The 25,380-nt window shown below is 46.4% G+C and overlaps 2 protein-coding genes across 2 annotated transcripts in view; one reads left to right on the top strand and one right to left on the bottom strand.

Annotated features, from left to right (window-relative positions):
• Positions 1-371: 371 nt before the first annotated feature.
• LOC147436328 (protein PIN-LIKES 7-like) overlaps positions 372-25,380 on the bottom strand; it is an 82,369-nt gene continuing 57,360 nt past the window's right edge. The window contains exons 4-15 of the mRNA XM_086489257.1: positions 23,009-23,077; positions 22,843-22,927; positions 22,700-22,764; positions 22,501-22,550; positions 22,259-22,427; positions 21,979-22,131; positions 21,642-21,887; positions 21,503-21,559; positions 21,377-21,424; positions 974-1,030; positions 815-884; positions 372-687 (exon numbers count right to left, since the gene is read on the bottom strand). Of these exons, the coding sequence (XP_086345383.1) occupies positions 816-884; positions 974-1,030; positions 21,377-21,424; positions 21,503-21,559; positions 21,642-21,887; positions 21,979-22,131; positions 22,259-22,427; positions 22,501-22,550; positions 22,700-22,764; positions 22,843-22,927; positions 23,009-23,077 (1,068 nt within the window). The 3' untranslated portion in view covers positions 372-687; position 815. The remainder of the gene's footprint in view (positions 688-814; positions 885-973; positions 1,031-21,376; positions 21,425-21,502; positions 21,560-21,641; positions 21,888-21,978; positions 22,132-22,258; positions 22,428-22,500; positions 22,551-22,699; positions 22,765-22,842; positions 22,928-23,008; positions 23,078-25,380) is intronic.
• Positions 5,429-21,370, top strand: LOC147436330 (uncharacterized). The gene has a single exon (XM_086489258.1). The coding sequence runs from the start codon at positions 15,292-15,294 to the stop codon at positions 15,868-15,870; it is 579 nt and encodes a 192-aa protein (XP_086345384.1). The 5' UTR covers positions 5,429-15,291; the 3' UTR covers positions 15,871-21,370.

Here is a 25,380-nt window from a genome sequence, read left to right as displayed (position 1 = left end):
TTCCTCGCTTTGAGGTTTCCCATAGGTAAATTAATCAAAACAGATTTACTTAAAAAAAGTGTGTTGAGTTTCACTCCATTGCTACTTACAACCACTTTATGCAGAGGCATCTAAGTGCATGGTTTGCTTCTACAACGAGGGGCAACAGAGACAAACAGAAGAAACATCCACAAAACAAAAATGCTTGTAAGCAGCGTTCACCGAACCCCCGCAACACATGCACTCACCAATTCACACACCCAACATGGAGAACACACACAAATGTGATATTGAAAAGAAAAGGCAGCAAACCCCCCCCCCCCCCCCAAACAAAAAAAGGGGGTGAATAGTATAACTCTAAAAGACCATCTTCACAACAATAGAGGTGCAAATAAGCTTCAAGACAAAGAGCGTTAGCTGACTGAGTATGATAGAGTGTGAAGAGTTATGATCCTAAACCTGACTACAAATGCAAAATTTCCCAAATTATACATCAATATGCCGCTGCAGGTTGCCAATTACACAATCCCAGATCACCCCATTTCTGCCGTTCAATTACATGACAGGGGAGTTCAACTGTTGTTGAACAAAGTCCTTTCCAAAAGAATTTGTAACCATGCGTAAGCTCTGTGAGAAAGCTTTGGAAGGGGAATAAAATCATAAAATGGGCACTACCAAAGTAGTTTGAGGTATTGCCTCAAGTGGTGCCTGCACCCAATGCCATCATTGAGAGAGAGAGAGAGAGAGAGAGAGAGAGAGAGAGAGAGAAGAAGAAGAAGAAGAAAATTTTTTAATGTCCAAGAAACAATCCCAAGAGAGAGAGAGAGAGCTTTACCTCAGTGCATTCCCATAAATGCAAAAAATACTGGTATCCAGATTGTCAATGATACTACTGCGAGTAGGTACTGCAGCACAAATTCCAACAACAAACCATTTAAAGAGTAGCCACTTTAAAACAATAAAATGCCTGCAAAACAGACTCTAATTGTCTTACCTGCCTCGCAAGAATGTTTGCCAGAACTCCAGCAAATGGCCTTGTGGTGGACCTTAACTGGAACAGAGTCTCTCTCTCTCTCTCTCTCTCTCTCTCTCTCACACACACACACACACACACAGACAGTCAAAGTAAATCCTATATGCATCAAGAGCAATGTCCCCAACATCCGCTTGGCCAAGCAACAGTTTAAAGTAGGGAAACAGGTCAACCTCAGTGCCTTGAAACATCAAGAAGTTGCGATGGCGCCAGATGGTTTACAAAACCCAAAATCTGACCCAAGCAAGAAAGACTGCAAACTAAGACTGCGGCGATTGAAGCATCCCAAAAAGCCAAAACCGTCTGTGAAAAGTGCCAGAATAAAGAGTCATCCGCATAAGCCTGACCAACAAAGTGTTGCCTGGATGGTAATGCCAGGCCATGTAGTCTACCAGTGGAAGTTAGAAAATCCAAATACATAAGCAAGGGGTGAGTGACCATTGCATAAAGCAAAGCACTAAGAGGACATCCTTGCCTAACAGACCGCCCCAGAGGCCAAGAGTTTGCGAGAAATCCATCCAACAAACCTCCCGAAGTACTTTGTGCATTTAAGAAAAACACTACACGGGAACGCTTAGGCCGAAATCCCAACTTGCGCATGGTGTCTGAAATGTAATCCCAAAGAACAATATCAAAGGCCTTTTCAATGTCAACTTGCATGAACAATACATCCTACCGAGTGTATTTTGCATATTCCATGCCACTGATGACGTTCGCCAGGTTATCAGTAATTTGACGACGAGGAATGAAGCCATATTGAGATTGATGCAAGCCATCATACAGAAAGCCCTTGAGTCGATTAACAAGCATTTTAGCCATCAATTTATAGACCACAGGCATGAGCGTAATTGGCCTCCAATGAGAGAACTCTTCACACAGCACATTCTTACGTATCAACTTGAGAAAGCGTTCTTTCCAAGAGGAGGACAGTGCATGCTACTCCCATGCCATATTCATCATTATCAACAAGGGCACCTTTAGATCATCCCAAAATGACAGAAAGAATTCGACAGTAAGCCCATCCCAACTAGGAGCTTTCCAACGAACCAAGTCAAGCAAGCTGGCATACAATTCTGACTCAATGCAAACAGCTTCCAAGTCTTCAGCCTGCTACAGTGAGAGAATGGGAGTAACATGCGATAGAAACAATTGACGCGCTTGTTGAGCTTCTTATGTGGGAGGTAGAGGTTCGAAGATCTTGCCATAATGAGAATGCAGAGCTTGTGCCAACTCTAATAAAGAGGTCCACTCCCCGGATGGCAGTTTAGTTCTCTTGATAGCTTAATCTTGCCGAGAATGAGGCAAGTGCTGGAAGAATTGCTTCAAAGCCTAACCTTTATTTGTAAAAACCTGTTGGCGAGCACGAGTGTGCCATTTGGCCAATTTTCTCTCATCATTCTGTTGCAACATAATGCGAGCAGATAGTAACTCAATGAACTAAGTCTCAGTAAGAGAGGAAGTGTTGGCCAAGTGCATCAACCTTTGGCAAGTATCTTTTGCCTGCTTAACCTAGTCTCGCAATTGTGACAAAATAAAACCTTCCGTAACCTTGGACAATAGATTGAACAAGCATAACAAAGTGAAACAAGCTGTATCCATATCAAGATGCATTTGAGAAGCCAAAGGCGGGATAATATCCCCAATCATAGAGTGAAAAAGGTCACGCTTAAGATGAGCAGTATTGACATGCAAAAGAGGCTTCCTAGGAAGGGAGTCATCAGCTGAAAAGGAGCCAAAGTGCAGTTTCAAGCAAATGGAAGCATGATCCAAGAGGCACAAGGTATAATCAATCCTCATATCACATACAAAGTCATTATACTGCTGCATATTGAAAAGATATCAACGATCTAGTCAAGTGCGATACATAGATTGAGCATTATGTTGGAAGGTGAATCCTGGATCATCCGGACTCAGAAGGGGCATAAATCCAAACCATGACAAGTCAGCATAAAATGGTCCCATGATTGGCGTTCCACAAGAAACATGTGAGACTGCCCAATAGTATTGTCTGCGAGATTTGGAGCATTATTAAAATTCCCACAGAGAAATGCATTGGATCGCCAAGGATACAAGGAAACAACACTCCACAATCGTGCCCTACAGTGTATGCATATAATCACCAAATTCAAATACTTCCCCATTAACAATACATTGGATAGACATCCATCTCCTCGGGTCATTGAAGACCAAATTCGGGAAGAGCTCATGCCGAACAAGCATAAGCACTCTAGAAAAGCCAGCTGATCTTGCATAAGCTATCCAATAACCCGCTAAATAAGAAATTTGTCCCGCAAAATGATGTTGGTTATGCTCTTAAAGAACAACTGTGTCCGCATTACATGTATGTACATAGTGCCAAGTGAGCCACCACTTGTCGTGATTCTATAACCCACGCACATTATATGAGATGTAATTTAAAGAACTATGCATCCTGTACACTATATATAGTGGCGAGGAAACAAGAAAAAGAGACTCAAGCTCTAGTGCCCATTTGCACATCCTCATCTACAGTGGGCACATGAGGAGACGTAGCACAACCTTGACTAGGAGTACTCAAGACACGGGCACCTTGCAATGCAGAGGGTTCCCCTGTAACTAATTCCTTGTAGAAACAAATAACCTTATCCCAAGCCTCAACCAAGGAAGTGTTGTTATTACAAGGGAGTTTCGTACCCTCGCTGCCGTCATTGCCCTAAAACAAAGGATCACTACAATAAGGATTTCCCTAAACTACGTGCATCCACGGCTTCAAACCCAAGTCAAGGCCAGAATGAGTTTACCTTTCCCAAGCTCAATCTCATAGCAGTTAGCATCGTTCCTCAACCGCCCCCTTCTACCCACGTGGTTACCACTCAAAATAAGTTGCAGTTGGTAGAAGAGCCATCGGGTGTCGTCACTCAGGCCCAGAAAGCTGCTCTCGGTCTTAGCATTCCAGCAAGTTCAACTTCCCCACACATTCTCACGACAGTGGATACCATGCCTTCAGTTGTTGACAAGCCATCCCCAGTGCCAAGAAAGAATCCAAATCTTTGCTCTCCGATATTGATGAAGCTTTCTTGGAAGCAGCTTCCGATCTACAGAAGATCAAGGTACCAGAGAAACCATTGGTAGAACAAGAAAAGCTTACAGCAAAGACAGTCTTGAAGAACACTTTCCAACAAGTGTTCCTCCTATGACATGTTGCGGCTAGATGCGAGTTTCAGAAGTGACACCCTTGCAGCTATTCAATCCCTTTACCCGGGAGCAAGTCCTAGTGGTGGGCACCTCCCAGTGCCACCATTAGAGTCCTATATGATATCCAATCCCGCTGCTGCCATCACTGATTATAGAAGCCCTCGCCTGGCAGTGTCTGTCTTGGGTCGGCAATTCTCAGGAGGAGTGATACTGGATGGTGGTCTGGCATCAACCTGATGCCCGAGTTCACTATGTTAGCTCTAGGTCTACAGCCTACTCGCCCTGCTCCCTTCACAGTTACATTGGCCGACCAGCAGACAGTCTACCCAGTGGGCGTAGTGGACAATGTGCCTCTGCACGTACAAGACTTTACTTTTAACTTGGCTTTTGTTGTGGTTCGTCTTGCCCAAGTTGAGGGCGAATTTTCCTTGCTCATTGGTAGACCATGGCTGCGACAGCCATGTGGATACATACTCCTGGCTCCCAGATGTAACCCATTCGCTTAGAAGGAGGCATGGATCCCGTTGTGCAGCAAGTTTCTTTGTCAATGGAAACCAACCCTGAACAAGAACAACCTACTACACCTGAAAGGTCAGACGAAGATCTGTTGGAGTGGTTGGACGCTACCAAACCTATGCCTTGTTATGGAGTCTCTATTCACTCTTTGCCTCGAGGTACACCCCCACCTGAGCCAGCACAAAGGTTGAAGGTCACAGAAGCTACTCCCCGTGCGCCCTTGGTGGTAGCCTTTGGATTTGATGAGCCTATGAAGAATCATAGCAGCGGAAAGAAATCCCCTCTACAGGAGTTCACCAACCTTCAACATCAACCCCATCAACCCCATCAACATCAACCACATCGGTGTCTGCTTCTCCGACCAGAACAAAGCTCTCCTCTGTGTCTAGTGAACTCCCTTCACAAAGCTTCCTCAAGACGGGATACAACAAAAACAATATTGATTCCAAGCTTGATGATGTCCCTGATCATGATATGTATTTGCTGGAGTGCCATCTCCCCTCACTACCCCCTGCCCACTCACCCTCGCCCCCTACCTACCCCTCGTCCCCTCCTCTCTCCCTCACCCCCCCTACCCACCCCTCGCCCCCTCTCTCTCCCTCACCCTTCCCTACCCACCCCTCACCCCCCTCTCTCTCCCTCACCCTTCCCTACCCACCCCTCGCCCCCTCTCTATTTCTTGTCCCCCTACTTACCCCTCGCCCCCCCCCTTCTCTCTCCCTCGTCTGCATTCTTTTGACACTCATAAGTCCAAGATGATAATGCCACACCAGCGCACCATCAACTTTCGTAAATGTTGCACAAATTGAAGATTGCACCCTCACCGTACACAAGTAGAGTGTACCGAAGTTTCCTCTTTTTGCAACCACCAAAGATCCTTTTAAGACATCCAACGTTTGTTTCCAAATGCAGCATTGTGACCTTCATCATCCAATTGACTTGTAGAAATTAGGTTTCTGCAAAGAGAGGGAACATACCTAAAATTTTTAACTTCCATTCATTTCCTTTTGCAGTTTTGACAGAAACTCTGCCTTTGCCAACAATTTCACAAACTTCATCATCTCCCAAAGTATAGCTACCTAAAATTACCTTTCGTGTAATCTCCGAAAATACATCTTGAGGGGTGTCTCATGGAATGAAGCTCGGGAATCTACTATCCAAGAATTGGACACATTGTCTAATGAAAGAATCAGAGCGTCTTGCTCCACTTTACCTACCACATTGGCCTTCGATGTTGGCTTGTTGTCTTTAGACTCCGACTCCTCCTTGAACTAGCAATGCTTCTTGACATGGCCCTTCTTCTCGCAGTTCCAATACTCAAGAACTGACTTTGTATGTGACTTGCTCCGCCTTGAGCAATCACGACTTCTTTGGTTCTTGAACCTCTGCTTCGGTCTCTCTCTCGTTTCCACTGACAATGTAGCACTTGATGATTTACTTGTGCTTCTCCTTCGCATTTCCTCGCTTAAGAGAACACCCATAACATCATCGAACTCGAGAGTGTTTGAAACAAAAATTGAATTACTTACAATCATCACAAGGCTCTTACTATCCGACAAAGACAATAGTAATAGGAGAGCTCGCACTTCATCATCGAAGTTGACCTTCACCGATCGAAGCTGACTTATGTTCAATTGAAGTCAATTAGGTGTTTTGCAAACGGCAGTAACGTTTCGGTGCCATTACCGTTGTAGCTTCTGAGAGGGTGGTCTTCACTCGATCCCATTCCATCACAGCAGCAGACACAGATGGAGGATCATGCTCCACCTTAAAGGGACTCTCAAGAAGCCCCCTTGCCCGACCCCGCAGAGCCCACCATCCGACTTGCTCTCTCGCCGACAGAGCAAGTGAGCATAGCAGCAGAGGTGGAACGCCTGCAGGCGACTTCCGTCATTTGCAAGATTCTCGGCACCAGACCCAGCAGAGGAGAGGTGCTCGATCTTCTCCAGGCCTACCTCCTCGCAGAGGTAGGCAAGATCTTGGATGTTCAGTTCCTCGGACGCGGCTACTATCAAATAGAGTTCGAGACCTCCGAGATGGCGTCCAAGGTCATCGCGATGAGTCCCTTGGCCATCAGAGCAGTTCGAGCCCACTTTCGACAGTGGAGGCATGGTTTCGATCCAGCTAAAGATGTTCTGGTAGAGGAGGCAGACCTACCCATCTCCGTCTGCTTTCCTGGTTTGAGGAGGGAGTACTTGTCACTTTTGTCCAAGATAGGCTCAGAGATTGGGATTGTCCTGGAGACACCTCGCACGGCAGCCTCTGTAGCTGCCAAGGCGGCCGGCATCCCCACCATATGTATTCTCGTTCGAAACACCCACTCTCTCCCGAAGGTCATCCTACTCCCTAGGGTAAGTGGGGCTTGGTTCTGTCAGAGCGTTGAGTATTCCGGCCTCCCGAATCAGTGTTTCATTTGCACACAGATGAGCCATTTGGCTAAGGCCTGTCCTCGCGGGAGACCTTGACCTACAGCGTAGGTGCAGCCTACCAAGGCTGAGCATGCCCAGCAGCTAGGCACATAGGACGCACAGGCTGGTACCTCGACTAAGACCAGCGATGAGACAGCTGACGGTTGGCAGCAGGTTCCTAGCCGCCGCCAACAACAGGGGAGGGGCTCGCCCCACTACTCCCCCTGATGGTCGACCTTCTACAGCTCAGCAGCACGAGGTTCAGACAGGGAACCGTTTTGACCCCCTTCAACAGGACCCGCCTGAGGAGGCCCCGTCCACTTCAGTTCCTCCACCTCCACCTCCTCCTCCCTCAGACGCTACCACTCCTCCTCCCCCACCTCCACCTCCACCCCCGCCTCACGTCCCCCCTTTCTCCTCGGTGGGGCCCTCACCCTCATCTCCCAACCCCTCCACCACTCCTCAGACGCAGGGGACTGGACACGCGTCTGCCGCGAGGCAATCTCTTGGTAGTACTTTCGCTACGAGCCGTGTGGCTCGAAAGGGACAGTCCCACCTGAGGCCGCCTTTTTTGGTGCAGACTTCTCCTTTTACAGCAGTCCCTAGAGGTTTGACTAGCTTTGACATTCGCAGACGCTGGGACTTTTTCGACTAGAGTTTCTCGGTTTTTGGGTGACTGACCTGGAGGAGGCTTGCTTTCGAGTCCATGTCCTCTTTCTTACAGCTAGAGGCAGTGAGGCTTTGGACACAACAGTGGGTTTCTCCTTCCCGTTGTGCGGTAGGGATCACACAGAGTGGACCCAGCACACAGTTCTTGACTAGCTCCAGACTCACCCTACTGAGTTCTCACACCACATAGGGGACTTAGGGGTGACAAATTTAGTGCAGACACTTTGGCCTCAGGCCAAGTTCAGCGTGACGTCTCCGGATGCAGTGGGTTGCAGGCACATTGTGGTGCACTTGTTTGCTAACACTCAAAGCCCTCCTTGTTATGTATTTGTATATAAGGATTCTTAGGCAGGGGATGTAGCCCTCCAGGCTGTACGCTCGGCTTGGGCCTGGGCGGGACAAATCACTTCTTTCGCGCTTGTCTAGAGGTCGTTCGGATGCGGATTACTCCTCATCCAAACTGGCCTCAAAGATAGCGAGGTTAGATGATGTGGCAGCAACTGTTTTCTCCCACCGACTCCATGAAGATCATCTCATGGAATGTGCAGGGATTAGGAGGGCCCGAGTTTCAGTGTCAGCGGGGTTGAATGTGTCAGGAGCTTCAGAGATGCCTTGTGGGTGGTGAGATTGACATTCTAATGCTACAGGAGCATCATCTTTGTGAGAGTCGCATTAGACGGTGTGGTCAGATTTTGTGTGGTCGCTATGAGACGTTTTGGTCCGCTGCATTTGGACCTGGAGGCATCCAGGGTGGGATATGTATGACTATTGCGGATTCTTTGCAGCAGGCCATGTCGACAGAGGGATTATTGTGCCAAGCAGGGCTCAGTGGATTACTATGCAGGTTCAGGGTTGCCTCATGGGCTTCCTGAACATCTATGCGCATAATGTGGTGAGTGCACGTGCAGAGTTTTGGTCCCATATTGTAGAGTCTCTGCCGCAAGAAAAGCAATGGTGCATTGGGGGTGACTTCAACATGTTGGAGGACCCCTCTAACAGAATTGGAGGTAGCCATACTATTGTGCATGGAGTTGAGTTGGCAGGTTGGGAGAGGTTATGTATGACTCTGCGGGTTTCTGATGTGTGGCGGCACTCTAGCTTTGTGAGGACTCCAGACAGCTTGGCCATTTCTCGTTAGGACCGCAGAGTGGGAGGAGTGAATCTATCTCGGAGAGATCGCTTCTACACTAGTGACCTTTTCTATGACTTGGGTGGGTCACTTTGCATTCTGGCTGGGACCTCCTTTTTGGACCATGCACCAGTGATCCTCACAATGACTGATAGACAGAGGAGGGGGAGCAAGATGCTTCGCATTCCTGAGAGGGTCTTGCTGGACTCTGCGCTCATAGAGCGAGTGGTGGCTCTTTGGACAGAGGGCTTAGACTTACAGGACGCTACTGCTACCAGAGTGGCCTCTGGGCTTGCTCAGCTTAGTCGGCTATTTGTCTAGGAATCTACGGCCCGCCTGGCTGCAACGAGAGAGGAGGAGAAGTGTCTCCGATGGGGCATTGCTTCCTTGCAAAGCATGTAGGAGCAGCATCTATACAGTCCTTGGTTGGAGGAGCAGTTGCAGCAGGCTTGCTAGGAGCTTGCCAGCATAGAGGAGAGGCGCCAGGAGTTTGCTTTTCATCGACGGGCATCTCAGTGGACCCAGGTGGGTGACAGAGTGACAGGGGCTTTCTTTGAAACAGTGGGGCCCCGACATGCGCATGCCAGGGTCACCCAGTTGAGGAGGCCTGACTGGTCAGTGGCTTCAGAGCAAGAGGACATGCATGCAGTTGCCACCGACTTTTACTGTGACCTGCTGGCAGAAGGGCCTCAGTAGAGCCTCAGTCAGAGCGTCAGGATGCATGTAGAGTGCAGGTGTGGGCGCAGATGCCTTGTCTTGTGACAGAGGAGATGCGCCAGAGGCTTGAGTTGCCTCTTCGGTCAGAGGAGCTCCACGCGGCCCTCAAAGCACTTCCCCGTGGTAGCTGTCCAGGTGAGGATGGTTTGACTCCCAGCTTCTTCTTAGAGTACTCGGACTTGCTTGGCTCAGATCTTTGCAGCGCTTTTCAGTACATTCTACACACAGGAGAGATGCCTGACAGCTTGAGTGAGGGCCTGATTTACCGCATTCCCAAGGAGGGTGGCTCCTTGGATGAGATTTGACAGTGGCGGTCCATCACCATCCTCAACTCAGCCTAGAAAATTCTCGCCAAGGCTTTGAGTTTGAGGATTCGACCACTTCTAGAGAGCATCATACATGGGACACAGACAGGTTTTGTCAAGGAGCTTAGTATCCTTGACAACATCTTCACTTTCTGGGAGGCTTTTGCCCTCGCGCGCCTCCGTGGTGAGGATCTGGTGATACTTCTTCTTGATTTTGAGAAGGCCTACGATAGAGTTGACTGGGACTTTTTGGAGGGCACTTTACGCAGGATGCGCTTCTCAGATGCATGGATCAGAGGTGTGTCAGCTCTTTACAAACGGGCACACAATCAGGTACTTTTGGCAGGTGGTAGAGGAGATTGTTTCATGCTCATACGTTCAGTCAGACAGGGCTGCCCTCTTGCCCCCTCCTCTTTCTGTTCTATGTTGAGGCAATGAGCAGGTTTTTGGCTTCACAGCAGGTTGATCTTCGTGGCTTAGCGCTCCCTATTAGGGGAGACAAGCTACTGGATGCTGAGTTTGCAGACGACTCAGCGTTGTACTTGGAGAGCCAGGAGGCCAGCCTTCACAGGTGTGAGCAGGCTCTTGAGACCTTTTGTTGTGCATCACATGCACGGATCAAGTGGAGAAAGACTGTGGTTTTCTCGGTTGGTAGTGCTCCTACGCCTGATTAGCTACCAGGTGAGGGCTTCAGATGGATTCCCCTAGGGATTGCAGTTCAATACTTGGGCTGTCAGGTTGGCTTGGACTTGTCTCCTGCGCAGCAGATTGCTCCCCTCCTCCTATCCATCAAGAGGAAGTTGTTACATTGGAGTTCCGCACATCTTTCTCTAGCAGACAGAGTTGTAGTGGCCAACCAGGTGTTGTTGGCTACTATGTGGAACATCAATTCTTGTTGGATCTTTTCGAGTTTCTGCATCAGCCAGGTAGAGAGACTGATCAGATAGCCCGGGCCAAAGTGACAGTCAGATAGCCCGAGCCAAAGTGGCCTGGCAGGTCATCACTCTACCTTGTTCTCAGGGAGGGTTGGGGATCATAGACCCAGCACAACAGAGTAGAGCCCTTCTTCGGAAGTTTGTTGTCAAAGGATTACTTCCAAGGGAGGAGCCCTAGGAGGAGTTTTTGCTGCAGCGGCTTAGTGCTACAGTACCTTAGGCTGGAGGCCCCTTGCGACCTTCGACCAAATGAATTTTCACAAAGATGCGCAGAGTTGGCCTGAGCAGGAGACTGGAAGACCGTTTCGCTGTGAGTCTTCTCTGTTCCTGGGAGGAGCTACGGAGAGGCCTGGAGCAGCATCAGCCTACTTGCACGGAGGAGCGCCTGAGACAGCCCCTGGTTTGGAACCCCATAGTTAGCATCAGAGAGGCCACTTAGTTGGTAGTAGGCCTCATGTTTCTTGGGGTCCCATGGCAGAGGGTCCAGCATGCACTTTAGGTGATTGGTTACAGTTTTCAGGTTTGTCAGAGGAGCTTCAAAGCATCCAGCTACAGGGCATGAGAGGGGTGCAGAGCATGTGTCAGGACATCACAGAGGCAGTACCTGCTGAGTGGCTCACACCTCTCGAGTCAGCAGCACCCAGATGGATGGGGACCTTCACGCGACCGAAGGTTCTCATCGCAGTTTCGGCTTGCTCAGAGACTGTACCCTACCTGTTTTTCGAGCTATAGGGTAAGGGTCGCTTACACCGAGTTTCAGTAGAGGCCCCACAATTGGCAGAGTGTTGTTTTCAGAGGATCCAAGTTGTAGCATCTGTGGGAGAACTTGTGCCATAGATCCTAACCCTGCAGCTCTTGAGACTAGCCACTGCAGGCTGTGGGCTTGGGAGTGCTTCCCATTGGCATGAGTGCAGTGGGATCCTGGAGAGTGGTTTTGGAGGGACCCTTTCTCCTCAGTCGACCATCTAGGTGTCCCTTTCTTTCAGTAGGATCCCGGAGAGTGGTTTTGGAGGGACCCTTTCTCCTCAGTCGACCATCTAGGTGTCCCTTTCTTTCAGTACATTGTTCGACTGGGACGTCACATACTGGCAGCGCGAAGAGAGTCTCATCCTGTTGCAGCACCTCATTGGCAGGAGGAGGGTTTCACAGCTGAGTTCTTGTCAGCTTTTTGAGAGAGGTTGTGGGACTCCAGACAGCCGCGGCGAGTCACTTTGTTCCAGTGGCTGGTTGCACATCGAGCTACAGCAGTTGGGAGCTAGCTAGTACGTAGTCGTCTCTCGACAGCATGCGCAACTTGTGACCATTCTGAGGAGAGTCAGCGCCATTGTCTTTGGGACTGTCCTTTGGCACAGCAGGTTTGGCTTCGTGCCCTTCGGCTGATGCCAACTCTTTCCACGGCACGGCAATACACTTGGGGGGCAGCTGCTTGGTCCACTCTCACGGGCCCGGCACTTCAATTTGAACTATCCTCAACCAGCAGGATGATAGTGATGCAGGGGGGTCGACCTACACTCCAGCCTGCTACAGAGCTTACTCCACAGGAGTGGTGCAGTGAGAGAAAAGAGTGTTGGGAGCTCATCTACGGCATGACACTCTAGTTCATCTGGTGGGCCCACTGCTTCCGCATCTTTGAGGCTCACCCTGTACCACCAGCAGAGACTGTTCAAGATCTTTGGCTAGAGCTGATCCACACTCTCAGAGAACAGTTTGAGAGACTCCAAGGAAGCTCCGACCGCATGCGAGAGCGTAGAGAGGCTTTCCTTCGACTCTGGCGCCCAGGGCCTTTCTTCACCATGGTCCAGGGTGTGCTAAGATGGCACTACCGCCCACCTGTGTGGCTTTTCCCTCCTCCCATCTCTTGATTCAGCCTCTTTGTACATATGTTGTTTTTCATTGGGAGAGTCTCCTCCGTATGTTTGTTGTAGCCCTCTCTAGACGAGGTGATTGTAGCCCCATAGGCAGTTTCAGTAACTAATAAAGGATCTTTTTCCCGGGAAAAAAAAAAGTTACAAAGGGATACTCTCTTACACCACCTTACACACTATCTGCCATTCAACTCTTTTGTGTATAAAAGAGGTCTCTTTTCATAGGCCAAAATGGGTTGTCCTCTCTCATAAAAGTCGGCCGTGTGTAGCCGCCCTTGTGTAGACAAGTTCAAGTAGAACTCCCCTATGCACCCATGTGTAGCCGCCCTGGGGTAGACAAGTCCACCTAATAATCGGTCACCGGCCATTGAAATTGGACATTGTCACAACTCAATACACAAAGATCTTGTTTCCTTCTTGTGATAATACTTAATTTTTCATTTGCAAATTGTTTTCCTCTTTGAAAGATAGCTGCATGGTGCATTTGAGTAGGCCAATGACGAGTGGACACGTTATGGTGGACCCACGCAGTGGGTTAGAGCATAGATAATGCACACTCTCACCTAGTTGGCCGAAATGGGGCGCTTGTGACTTGTAACTCTTGCATATCAGAGTCGTACTTGCACACAGAAAGCATTAATGTCTTGGGAGTGTGGGCTAGATCCGCCAAAAAAGACAATTACAATCAATAAAATTGCACGATCATGAAAGATTGCTCATTGTGCATATGTGGATTGAATCTTTTGAATGCTTTTTGAATAGTGCATTTGAGTAGGCCATTGATGAGTGGGTGGGCACAGGTTATGGTGGAGCCACGCAGTGGATTAGAGCATAGATAATGTACACTCCCACCTAGCTAGCCGAAATGGGGCGCCTGTGACTTGTAACTCTTGCATATCAAGGTCATACTTGCACATAGAAAGCATTAATGTTTTGGAGTGTGGGCTAGATCCGCCAGAAAAGACAGTCACAATCAATAAGATTGCATGATCATGAAAGATTGCTCATTGTGTATATGTGGGTTGAATGTTTTGAATGCTTCTACGTTTTCACAAGCATCTTGAATTTATGTTTTAAAGCTAGAATCACGATCTACACGAAAAGAGCTTTCATTTAATACCCATATTGATATTTCTTTTTGTTATCAGTTTTCCAAAGAAAATAGAAGATTCTAGGAGGAGGATTTTAGAAGGACAAGTAGAAGGACCTTCATTGCAAAGCTTCCAAAAGTTCGGGCACTTGTCCACTCTTTTTGACCGTTGAAAGGACACTTGTTGTAAAGCTTTTCGATAGCTGGGACACTTGTCACACATGCATCAACCTTTTTGACATGTAGCTGGACACTTGTCCCCATGCTACCTAGCTTATCCTTTTTGTACATACAGCAACTCCACCTATAAATTCAGCCTCTTCCACCCTCATGTGAGGATCATCTACTTGCTAAATTTTCACTCTATCATTAGCCCAAGAAGCCTCTACGCTACAACCATCATCTCCCTCCATATCTATCCTCAAATTCTCTCTAAGTAGACAATTCTAGACAATTCTCTCTCTCTCTCTCTCTCTCTCTCTCTCTCTCTCTCTCTCTCTCTCTCTCTCTCACACACACACACACAAATAAGCGGATGGCGTAGATGGAGAGGGAAATGAAGGAGTGGAAAACAAAGATGGAAGGATGGTGGAAGGAGAAGGCCAACCTCCTTCATACAGTCTTCAATGAAGGTGCACAATGGAAGAAGGAGAAAGAGAGCCTTAACGCAGAAATCTGAAATACAGACACTCAAAGAAGAAGTCTCAGCCCTCAAACAGGAGAACCCAAACGCCAAGATACGAACACTCAAAAAAGAAGTCTCTGCCCTTAAACAGGAGCTTGCGGATAGAGTAAGCAGTGGGCTAGAGGAAGGCGAATTTCAGCCCTCGGTAATAGATGAAATCAAGGAAATCAAGGAACAGGTTAGGATGATCACAGAGGAATAGAAACTAAGTGTGGCAAAGACATCTTCATGGGCGGAGAGGATAACAAGGACACAGAAAAAGGCGGACGAGGCTGAAAAATGGATTGAGGTCACCAAGAAAGGGAAAGGTCAAGAAACCCCTTGTACACCGATGCTTATCAACATGACCCTCGTAGAGGCACATAGGAGGCAGATGCGAGCACTACATGTGAGAGTGACCGGTCTCAAGGACATAAACAATGTGGAGAAAGAGGTCACAAGCCTTACCTCCATGATGGGGATGGAGAAGCCTTTGCACACAAAGGCATGGAGGGTAGGTAAGAAAAGTGACGCACGGGAGAGTCTTCAAAGGGGAGAGCCCTCATACTACGCTTCCCCTCGTTGGAAGAGAAGGAATTCTTGAGGAAGAGGCCTACTCTCAAAAAGACAGGTATTTTCCTCGAGGATGACCTGACTCTCTCATAGCTCGCACATATGAGAGAGGTAATGCCAGAGATTACAGTGGCAAGGGAGAAGGGAAAGATAGCCTTTTACAGAGATGGACGGGTGGTGATTTTAGAGCGGCGCACTGCATGACGGTGAGAGACCTATGGGACCACACTGAAGATGGCTACCTGGAATTGTAATGGGTCTATGAGGTTGGACGTGGGTGCATTTGAGGACAGTTTCAAAGACAAGGATATTGTATTCTTCTTAGAGACTCGTCAAGCCCCTGGACAGGTAATGCCACATGTGATGGGATACAGATGGGAGACAGCTCACAGGACAAATGCGAGATCTGAGCATGGGAGTAGAGGTTCAGGAGGAGTAGCAGTGCTATTCAGAGAGGAACTACAACCATTACTGCATATTGTAAGAAGAGATGATCATGTTAGATATATGTGGGTGAGACGGAGAGCTGACACAGGTCAATTTCTATATATTGCCATATGTTACTTTCCTCCCAGTACATCCGTGTATGCTGCATCCAGAGGACAGTCGCCTTTCTCTATTCTAGATGATGACATATGGGAGTTTACTAGGGATGGTGATATCATTCTCCTGGGGGACTTCAATGCCCGAACGGGCAACTCGCAGACAGTCTTCTACGACACTTCAAATGAGATGCTTAGAGAGCTAGATGTGGGTGAGTTGGGACTTGACAGATGCTCAGATGACATAGAGCAGACGGAGTATGGGAGATAACTCATGGCAATGACGACTACACATGGATTAGCCATACTTAATGGCTTACAGCGATTTCCCGAAGCAGCCGGTTTTACATGCTTTCCACACAGACATGGGGCCAGTACAGTGGATTATGTTATGACACAACCGAGCTTTGTCCCCTGCATTCAGGATTTCACAGTGGGAGCCAGGCCAGTGGGCATAGCAGTAGATCATGCTCTCTTGACACTGTGCGTTAAATTTCAGTATAGTACAACCCAGACACCAGGGGGCAAGTCACACCCGCTATAAATTTACACCATAGACTGATTTCGTTTATACGGAGGAGATCTGGGACCGTCTATTGGAAGGTACAACTGGCACAAATGGTACAAGCCTCTCAGTGCAGGAGTGCACCACTCTACTGACTGAGACACTGCATGGGGTTGCATCAGTGGCATACCCACACACTCAGCCGGGTAAGAGACGACATTCTGGGAGCATGCCCCAGAATAGTTGGTATGATGAGGAGTACAGAGAGATGAGAGCCCAGCTTCAGAGGGATCTTCTTTTAGGAGTCATCACTTACAGACAGTCTCGGATTGCTTTCCGACGCCTTGTGCGACGGAAGAAGCGAGCTTACGTGGCTGAGATGGAGCAAGACTTATATCAGATGTTCTTGAGTAGGGTTCAGGAGAGACATGGCGGCTCTTCCATGAGCACTCCCCTCCCCCAGTGATTACTTCACCTAATGTGTGGGGCCAATATGCGACATCATTATATACCGTTCCTGGACAGGAACCCCTTCCAGACCCTACCAAGCCTTGCCCAGCTACGAGCACTTTCTTTACACCTGAGATGGTACAAAGGGCCATCGGCAGGATGAGGACCGGGAAGGCATATGATCACGACGGTCTAGTAGCGGAGCACTTTATTCATGCAAGGGATATGCTAATGGAGGTTCTCGCAATGGGGTGCAGGTTTGGGGACCTTCTATAGGCCAAGATGGTTGGAGGCGTATGGAGAAGCCCCTGGTATCTATGATCTCTCGGCTGATTAGAGCCAAGGTTTCCGTACCGCATGATATTATTCGAGCGGAATTAGCTGCTCCTCCTATGGAGATTGAGGCGCTTACCAGATCAGTCTCCTTTGTACACAGTCTGTGGGATACTACCAGAGACAGATATGCCAGGGTGGCTCTAGAGTCCTCCAGACAATTAGCTCTTAATGGGGATACATCATGCTGGTATGCACAGATGGCATCATGGTTTCAGACACATGGTTTCACCATGGACAGGTTGCCTCCTTTTCAATACTCTCTACAGGCACCCTTGAGGTCTCTGACAGGGGTAGAGATTAATAGACTAATTCGTCAGGATCTGATTCAGTTGGACACGAGGAGGACATGGATAGAGCTGTTACAGGAGTTGGGCATGAAGATGGCTTTCTATAGAGAGCATCTTCTCCACCTCACGGGGGATGGGTTTGTGATTCGACCCAGCTATATAAACACGCATCTTTCGCATGGTTTGCGTTGTGCCATTGGCTAGATACGCACGTCCTCACATCAGCTCGAGATTGAGACTAGCAGATTCAGAGGGACACCAGCAGATAGCAGGATATGCCGCTTATGCCATCTAGAGCCAGAGACAGAAGTACATTACATATGTCATTGCACAGTCTACTATGAGATATGAGGCCGTTTTCATTGTCTATTCAGAGAAGGTTTTGGGCCTCTATCTAGGGTCATGAGTTATGAGGATCAAAGATATCTTGGGCTTTATCTACTTGAGTTACACAAGCATAGAGAAACTTTATTGAGCAGAGCTGAAGAGAGACATCCCCAGAGACAGATCACAGATTTCTTTACACTATATATTGTACACCCAGAAGAACAGACAGAGGAGCATCCAACGGTGGAGAGGTCTACCCGCACTACTGGCATTCTCATAGACCGAGCATTGGAGCTAGGGAGATCTAGACGACCCCGATGGAGAGGAGGAGCTACACAGTTTCGAAGGAGGCTACAGCAAAGGATTCAAGCCATACTCTTTCATCGTCCAGAGTGCAGATGAAGATGGATCTCTGCTCCCCTCCAATATTGTCTTCACATTGTCCTGCTTAGTTTAGGATCCCGCAGTATTTATATTTTGTTATCCTACTTTAATTTATTTTGTTAATCTGACTTTGTATCAGATACACCGCATTGTAACTTTCTGGTCTCATAGGTCACTTTGGCCTTTTGAAGACGTTAATATAACATTTCATTTCATTTCATTTCACTCCTCTCTCTCTCTCTCTCTCTCTCTCTCTCTCTCTCTCTCTCTCTCTCTCTCTCTCTCTCTTGCTAGCTTGCTGATTTTCAGGGCAACAAACCTGTAAATCAAAAAATTCATTTATAATCTTGAATGTTCCACCTCTTTCTCTTACCATGAATGCAACCAAGAAGATGGACTACTGTTCTACCCCAAGAAGCAGCTTAATTTTCTCTTTGTACATATGTTTGAGAAGTTTACTTATGTTCAAGTTTGCTTTTATGCACGTGCACATGATATCTTGCATGATCTACGAGTGTGAATCTACTTAAACTCACTCTCGGGTTGATTGTAATTGAGCCCAATCCTCAAGTACTGGATTGAGCAAAAATATATTTCCTTCGGAGGGGGGTTGTCCATCATCAACCATGTGATTAATATTTTGTCAAGTTCTTGAAGTATTGAATCACAAATAAGCACTCTTACTTGAACGGGGCTCTTACAACCACCGGCCATAGACTTCCGGCTACTGGCCAATCGATCACTGATCGGCCGTTTCCTGGTCACTTAATATTCCGGCGAAAAGGAATATTTTGACGCAATGAGTAAACTAGAGACAATCAAGCAACCTAGAATGTGACCAACCATCTTGCCCAACACAATCTCCCAGAGGAAGGTTTGTCAGTGACTACTGACATAATGAGGTAATCATGACTGTTTATGACGGAGATTGTTGTGCAGGGGTAGGTGATAACATGGCCTTCCTCACAAGAGCGTGGCGGCGAAGGTCCAAAATATTCAGCCACCCAAAGCGCTTCGGAGTGCAAAGCTTCTCTATCAATTAACAAACGGAGCCCTTTCTTTCGAGAATTAGTGCGCCACAAGCGAGATAATATATAAGACATAAGAAATGTGAGGCAAGAACGAGGCCAATGCAACATTGGCAAGTAGAATTGAACATATGCCATCACGATGCTCTGGACAATTATAGAGCCGACATGTAATGGCTATGTAGACAATTTCAAGCATTGCAATTTGACATTCAAGCATTGCATAACCCAATCCACTTACTAAGAATTGGTTACCTTTCAACCAATAGGATAGCCCAAGTATCCCAAAATCACATGCGGATCAAAAATATCTCCGGGCCACAAAAGATGATGCCTGTCACATGCATTAAGAGATAGAAGTGGCATTAAGGTCGGCCGCACGCTCAAATGTATCCAATGCCTAGATAATCTCTTGCATGTCATCCTAGTTAATGTGAGGCATAAACAATGAGTCATCGGTATAAGCCTGCTCAATACAGTCATTTCAAGAGGATAATTACAGCCCATGTAGACGACCAAGCGAAGTCAAGTGATCCAAATACAACAAGGGGTGAGTGGAAATGGCATACGATAATGCGTTGAGGGGGCAAACTAGCCTGACAGAGCACCCAAGTGGCCAAAGGGTCGGTCAACTCACCTTCAAGAAAGCCGAAAGAGGTACTTTGGGCATACACGAAATACACAACATTGACTAATTTAGGCCCGAATCCAAGGGCCCGCATTGTGTTAGCAATGAAATCTCAATGTACCATATCAAAGGCTTTCTCAATGTCTACCTGCATCACGGATACATATTGTTGGGTATACTTGGCATAATCCATTCCAATTAAATCATTAGCCAAATTATCCATCGTTTTGACAATGAGGGATAAATCCATATTGAGCCGGATGAATATCCACAAGAAGAGGCTTCTTGATGCAATGTACAATCATCTTAGCCAATATTTTGTATATGACCAGCAGAAGAGTGATAGGCCACCAATGAGAAAACTACTCACAAAGCGCTTGTTTGGTTAATAATTTCAGCACGCCTCTTGCCAAGATAATACCAAATTCTCCTTAGTCCATGCAACATTCATCATGTGTAGTAAAGGCTCTTTTAAGGGCTCCCAAGAGGAAATCACAATTACACATTGAGCCCATCCCAACCAGGGGAACGCCATTGGCTGAGAGCAAGTAACGCTGAGTGCAATTCATTCTCAGTAAAATCCACCTCCATTGCTTGTGAATCTTGAGGCGAGAGGATTGGATGCACCGTAGATAACAAAAGTTGGCATGCATGTTGACTTTCAGCAGAAGTTGGAAGAGGAGTAGCAAAAACATTCTCAAAGTGTGAAGCCAAGGCATCAACAAGCTCACGTTTTGAGGCTGTCCAATAGTCTGATTGAAGCAAAACCCTCTTGATGGTTTGAGAGCCCCTTGAATGGTGTAGGTGCTTAAAAAACTATTTCGAGGAACTTCCTTTATCCACAAACACTCGATGTCGAGCATGGGTTTTCCATTTATCTAGTTTGCATTTATCATTATGTTGTAGACACACTCAAGCCTCACAAAGCGTTGTCGATTCACATTCAGATAATAAGTCTGTCTCAGCCAAAAGTTGGAGCTCTTGCTAAACATGCTTGGCATCCTCAACATCCCCTCCTTACTGAATCAAGAAGTGTTTTCCATAATCTTGAATCACACATTGCGTGTGCATGATGAAACGATACCAAGCAATATCAATATCAAGATGCATTTGAGCAACCAGTGGGGGAATAGCATCATGAATAATCTCACGAAACGCCTCATGCAAAAAATAAGCATTATTGCAATGCAAGGGCATGATCATACAACAACAAGGTGCGGTCTATGCTCATCTCGCATACAAACTCATCATAGAGGATATACCACCGATCTGATCGTGCACAATACAAGGAGTGTATCCAGAAACATTCGGATGCAAAAGGCTCCACAAATCCAACATCTGTATACATGCAATAAGATCTATCCAAGCTTGCAATTCCACCCCCCTCTCCAAACACATGCACACACTCACATACACATACACACCCCCACACACACACATTGCTCACACATAGCCACCACGGAGGCTCCCTCCTCTGAGTCTCATTGAGGCTCTTTGTGGCTCTCGGGTTGTTTTGAAAGTCTTCCTCTCCTCCCATGGCCTCCTTGACGAGCAAAGTGGCTTCCCCCATGGCAAGCAAAGCGACCACATTTGTGGCAACAAACGCCGCTCTGTATTCGCAACGGAGATGAAAGAATGGAGGAAAGAGAAGGGGGGGAGTACAGTGGAGGAGCTTTTAACATCTTTGGTCCTCTCCAGCATGTGCATTGACACAAGAAAAGCAAAACGTATAAGTATGCATATTGTCATACACAAACAATGAGCATAAATGTTCAAGTGATTGCATGCTGCACATGCACTATCGAAACAGAAAAGATTTTGATAACCCTTACCTGTGCCATGACAACAAGGTTCTGAGCTGTTGGCATTGCAGACAAAACCTACATGTAAGAAGTAATTTGTCGCAGTATGTTCTCTTCAAAGTAGTAACATCCAGTTGCATGACCATGTCAACATACCAAGAGAACAAGACTGCTCAAAGCATCAGTAGGAAGCCATCTGTGGTGCTGAATAGCCTGTACACATACAAAACATCTTGTTTTCTTGATAAAGTGAATTCAACAAAAGAATTCAATAGGTTTCTTGGCAAAAGTTTACTTTCAGAAGAGTGAGGCTAATACAAGGCATAATCAAAAGCCTTATAATAGATAAGGCCCAGAAAGCCTTTTCATCCAGCATTGTCCTTTTCGTTGTAGATCTTTCGAGCATGGCTGCTGTTGTTTCACTCTCTGTTGGGACAAGTCGCTCTGTTCTATCGTGATCACTGCCAATTGTAGATGCCAAAGTGGAAGCTAAAACAATTGTTTGTAGTGGGACTGTAGCTGATCCCAGCAGTCTTGCCCCCTGGTACAAAAGCAGACATGTTGAACCACTTCTTAAATGACAAAAAATACAAGAAATGATGCCTAGATGCCAAATCCTGCTACCAACTGACCTCTAAAATGGGCTGTAAGATGGTTGCAATCATGCTGTAGAATGAAACGAGAGGGTTGCTGGACTGACTGGCATTCAACAACAGCAATTTATGCTTTGCGGGGATACAAAGGTAAGATAAAGGAGTTGCACCAATTAACAGCCCTATAAGAACCTGTCATCAGATAATTTTTTTCACTGAGAAATGATGGTATTGTCTCAAGCAAGAAACTCATCAGAGAAAAAGTAGACTGTGCTCTAAATCAATCGGCAAAAAACACAAAACTTTAATTAGAACTCACTCCATACAAGGGGGGATTCATAAAGCGTTTGCCCCAAACAATGAGATTATGCAAAGAGAGGCATTGATCACTTCCAACAGGTTCAGAGGGCCCAGATGTTGAGCTTAAAATTAGATATCCCAAGGTCCACAAGCAAGGAGACCAGCCCACCGTGTAGAGAGCAAGATACCTGCCAAATAAGAATTAATTGATTTCTCCAAAGTGACACTTTTTTATCAGAATTGAAAATAGCATAATATTACCCTGCTGCTGTGCTGTAGTCACTTTGTGACAACATGCCACTTAGAAACACCTAGCAAACGATCAACCAATAAATACTGAAATTAGCCTCTTAACAGTGCCTTAAAACTGCTCAGATTTGAACATTGCACAGAAACAGAGATGGCCTCTTCTCCAAATAGCAAGATAGGAACTTGAAGTCTATGCAGATGGTAAAATTACCAGAGGCAATGTAATTGTATTTCCAAATGCAGATGCCGCTGTAAGCAGTGCCTTTTTGGTTAAATCTGCTGATCACAAATTTTCTAATAAGTGCTTCAATCAGAGATCAGAGGTGTCTGGGGGAAGTATAGTTCTGAAAATACCATCATTTTTTACTTCAGTATTCAAGGTTGAATTTTGATACAACAAAAAGCCTGCCAATTTCCCTAAAATGCTTCCAAGGGTTATCTGGAGACTTTACATAATTGAAAAAGTTATGTTGTTGAAGCAGCAGGCTTGTCATGCTGCCAAATTAACCTAAAGGGTTACCTGAATCAAAGCCATAAGTGGAAAGGCTAAAAATCTCCAGTCTTGATGTGTTGAAACAGTACTAGACACCTGACACAAAGCTTCAAAATCTGAAAGGCTTCTTTTGTTATTTAGCACACTCTACATGAGTAAGCTACATACTTAAGATGAAAACAGCTCAAAAAGCAGAGAGTAACGAATAAAAAATCAAACTGACACCCCGGGCTCCTTAAACCTTCACCTTCAAGATGCTTTGAATTAGCTTAAACCATAATGAAAAAAGGTAAAATGGAGGTTCAATCCTCTTTTGTACGATGGGAGTCCCATCATCTTTTAAAGACTTGATCCATAACCACTATCAGCGATGGTGTGTGATATTTGTGGGAAGTCAAACAGGAAGGGAGTTGCCACAATTTCATTGGAGTGAAACTTGTTCATTCCAATAAGATTCATAACCACAAAAGTCAATTGAAAAAATTTTGAACATGCCTTTGGTTAGAAAACATAATCTATTGATTCAGCACATTGCACTATACTGAAACAAATGGGAGTTAAAGAAGCATATCGATATATCACACAGGACGCTGCCAATATCCTTGCAAACCCCAAGATCATGGTTTTTCTTGTTTAATTGGCAATTAAATGTGAAAATGTATTGACCATTAAGGGACACATCTCCTTGAAGGAAATGCTACCTTTTTCCACCCAAAGCTCTGTGGAAGAGAAGCTTGGGTAGAGATTCAATCCACAGAAACCTACACTTGCAGACACACTCTCCTTTCTCACTTGTAGCATGTCAGATCTCCTCCCTGTGGCCTGCATGAATGCTTTTCTTGCAAGTGTTCCACGAGTCAGCACACCACGCATGCCAAAATTGCAGAAAGAAAACAGTGTGTGTGAACCACTGTCCAGGGAGCAAAAATGTGCCTGTCTGGCTTAACCCAGCCTAAGTCTCTTTTCAAAGATTTCGAAAACTTTTGGTGAACAGGAATGCTTCCCAATCTGACCTGCATGCAAATGCAGCCTAGGAATGTTTTGCTGACATCAAGTCGCAGGGGCCAAGGGCCAAGAGCCAAGAACCAAGAACCACCTGAATGGTGTAAAGCAAGATTGACAATTGCCACCAGTATCCAAGAGAGGGTCATACATTTTTTATCTTAGGATCAGAATTCTCACACGGTCATGTATAATATGTTGGAAGCCCAGGACAGTGTGCGTGCGCGTGCACGCGACAGCGCATGTATGTGCTTGTGTGTGTGAGCAACACGTGGAAAGCATTCACTAGAGTAGGGCATTCTCTCTTACTCTTGTTGAACAGTCGCCAAGCCAGGCATACTTCCTTTCTTGTTGAGGCATACGCACGGTGGATGATGTGGTTGTCACCTTTGGGAATATGCTTCAGTTTTCTCAAGCAGCTGCACAGTTTGGTTTAGGCATGCATTATCGTCAGATTTGGAGCGCTTGAGCACATGCTGACTGTTTTCCTGGCCATTCCGCCACTGGCCAATGAATGTCGTACGTCAGATTGGACTTTCTAGGAAACACTTTTGCTTCCATTTCTGCCCGCAACATTTATGCTTCTCTCGTGCATGAGTCTTGGCTGGCTGACCATTGTAATGCGCTATGGTCTTTGCTTAAATCTGATCAATAGTGGAGAAAGGCTTTTACTGCAATTTGGAAGAGCCATTTGCCTCTGAAGAAACATCTGTTTCTATGATGTTGCTTGCTGAGAGTTCTCTCAGTTGAGTTGGAACTCTCCTTAGTGCGCATCACATCAGTTCTAAAGAAACGTCTGTTTCTATGGTGTTGCTTGCTGGGAGTTCTCTTGTTGGAGCTCTCCTTAGTGTGCGTCACATCAGCTCTTCTCGTTGTGTCAGATGTTCAGCTTGGGATGAGACTGTCAGACACCTACTTTGGGATTGTTGTTTCACCAAGGCCTTTCTTGACTGATTTCCCTCCCAAATTGTTGAAGGGAAGTTGGGAGAAAGCCAAAAACCCAAAACCATTTGCCGATAACTGCCGTTCTTCTTCACATGGGTCAGATTCTGGTCTCTATGGTGTTTGAAGCGCCAACTCAATTTTCACATGTTCCATCAGCATGATGTGGTATCATGTGGATCTCTTTCCTTTGTTCAAGACTTCACTTAGGCGATCCTTACATTTTGCCCTTGATGTTGGGGACCCTCGATATCCTACAGCTCTCATATGTTTTCTTTTAGAGCCTTCACTTTACGGAAGTAGGAACACTTCCGTGTTCTTTCCCTTTGTTGTATCTGATCTTTTTGATGGGTTTTCTTCACTTTGAGGTTTCCCATTTGTAAATTAATCAAAAAAGGTTTAAAAAAAAATTGTGTGAGCGCGTGAGCCAAGTGTGTGCACATGACCAGGTACAG

Source organism: Adiantum capillus-veneris, chromosome 18 (genome assembly GCF_014529385.1).
Source record: "Adiantum capillus-veneris isolate H3 chromosome 18, ASM1452938v2, whole genome shotgun sequence".
Taxonomy (NCBI): domain Eukaryota; kingdom Viridiplantae; phylum Streptophyta; class Polypodiopsida; order Polypodiales; family Pteridaceae; genus Adiantum; species Adiantum capillus-veneris.
This window is presented reverse-complemented; position numbering and strand designations above follow the sequence as displayed.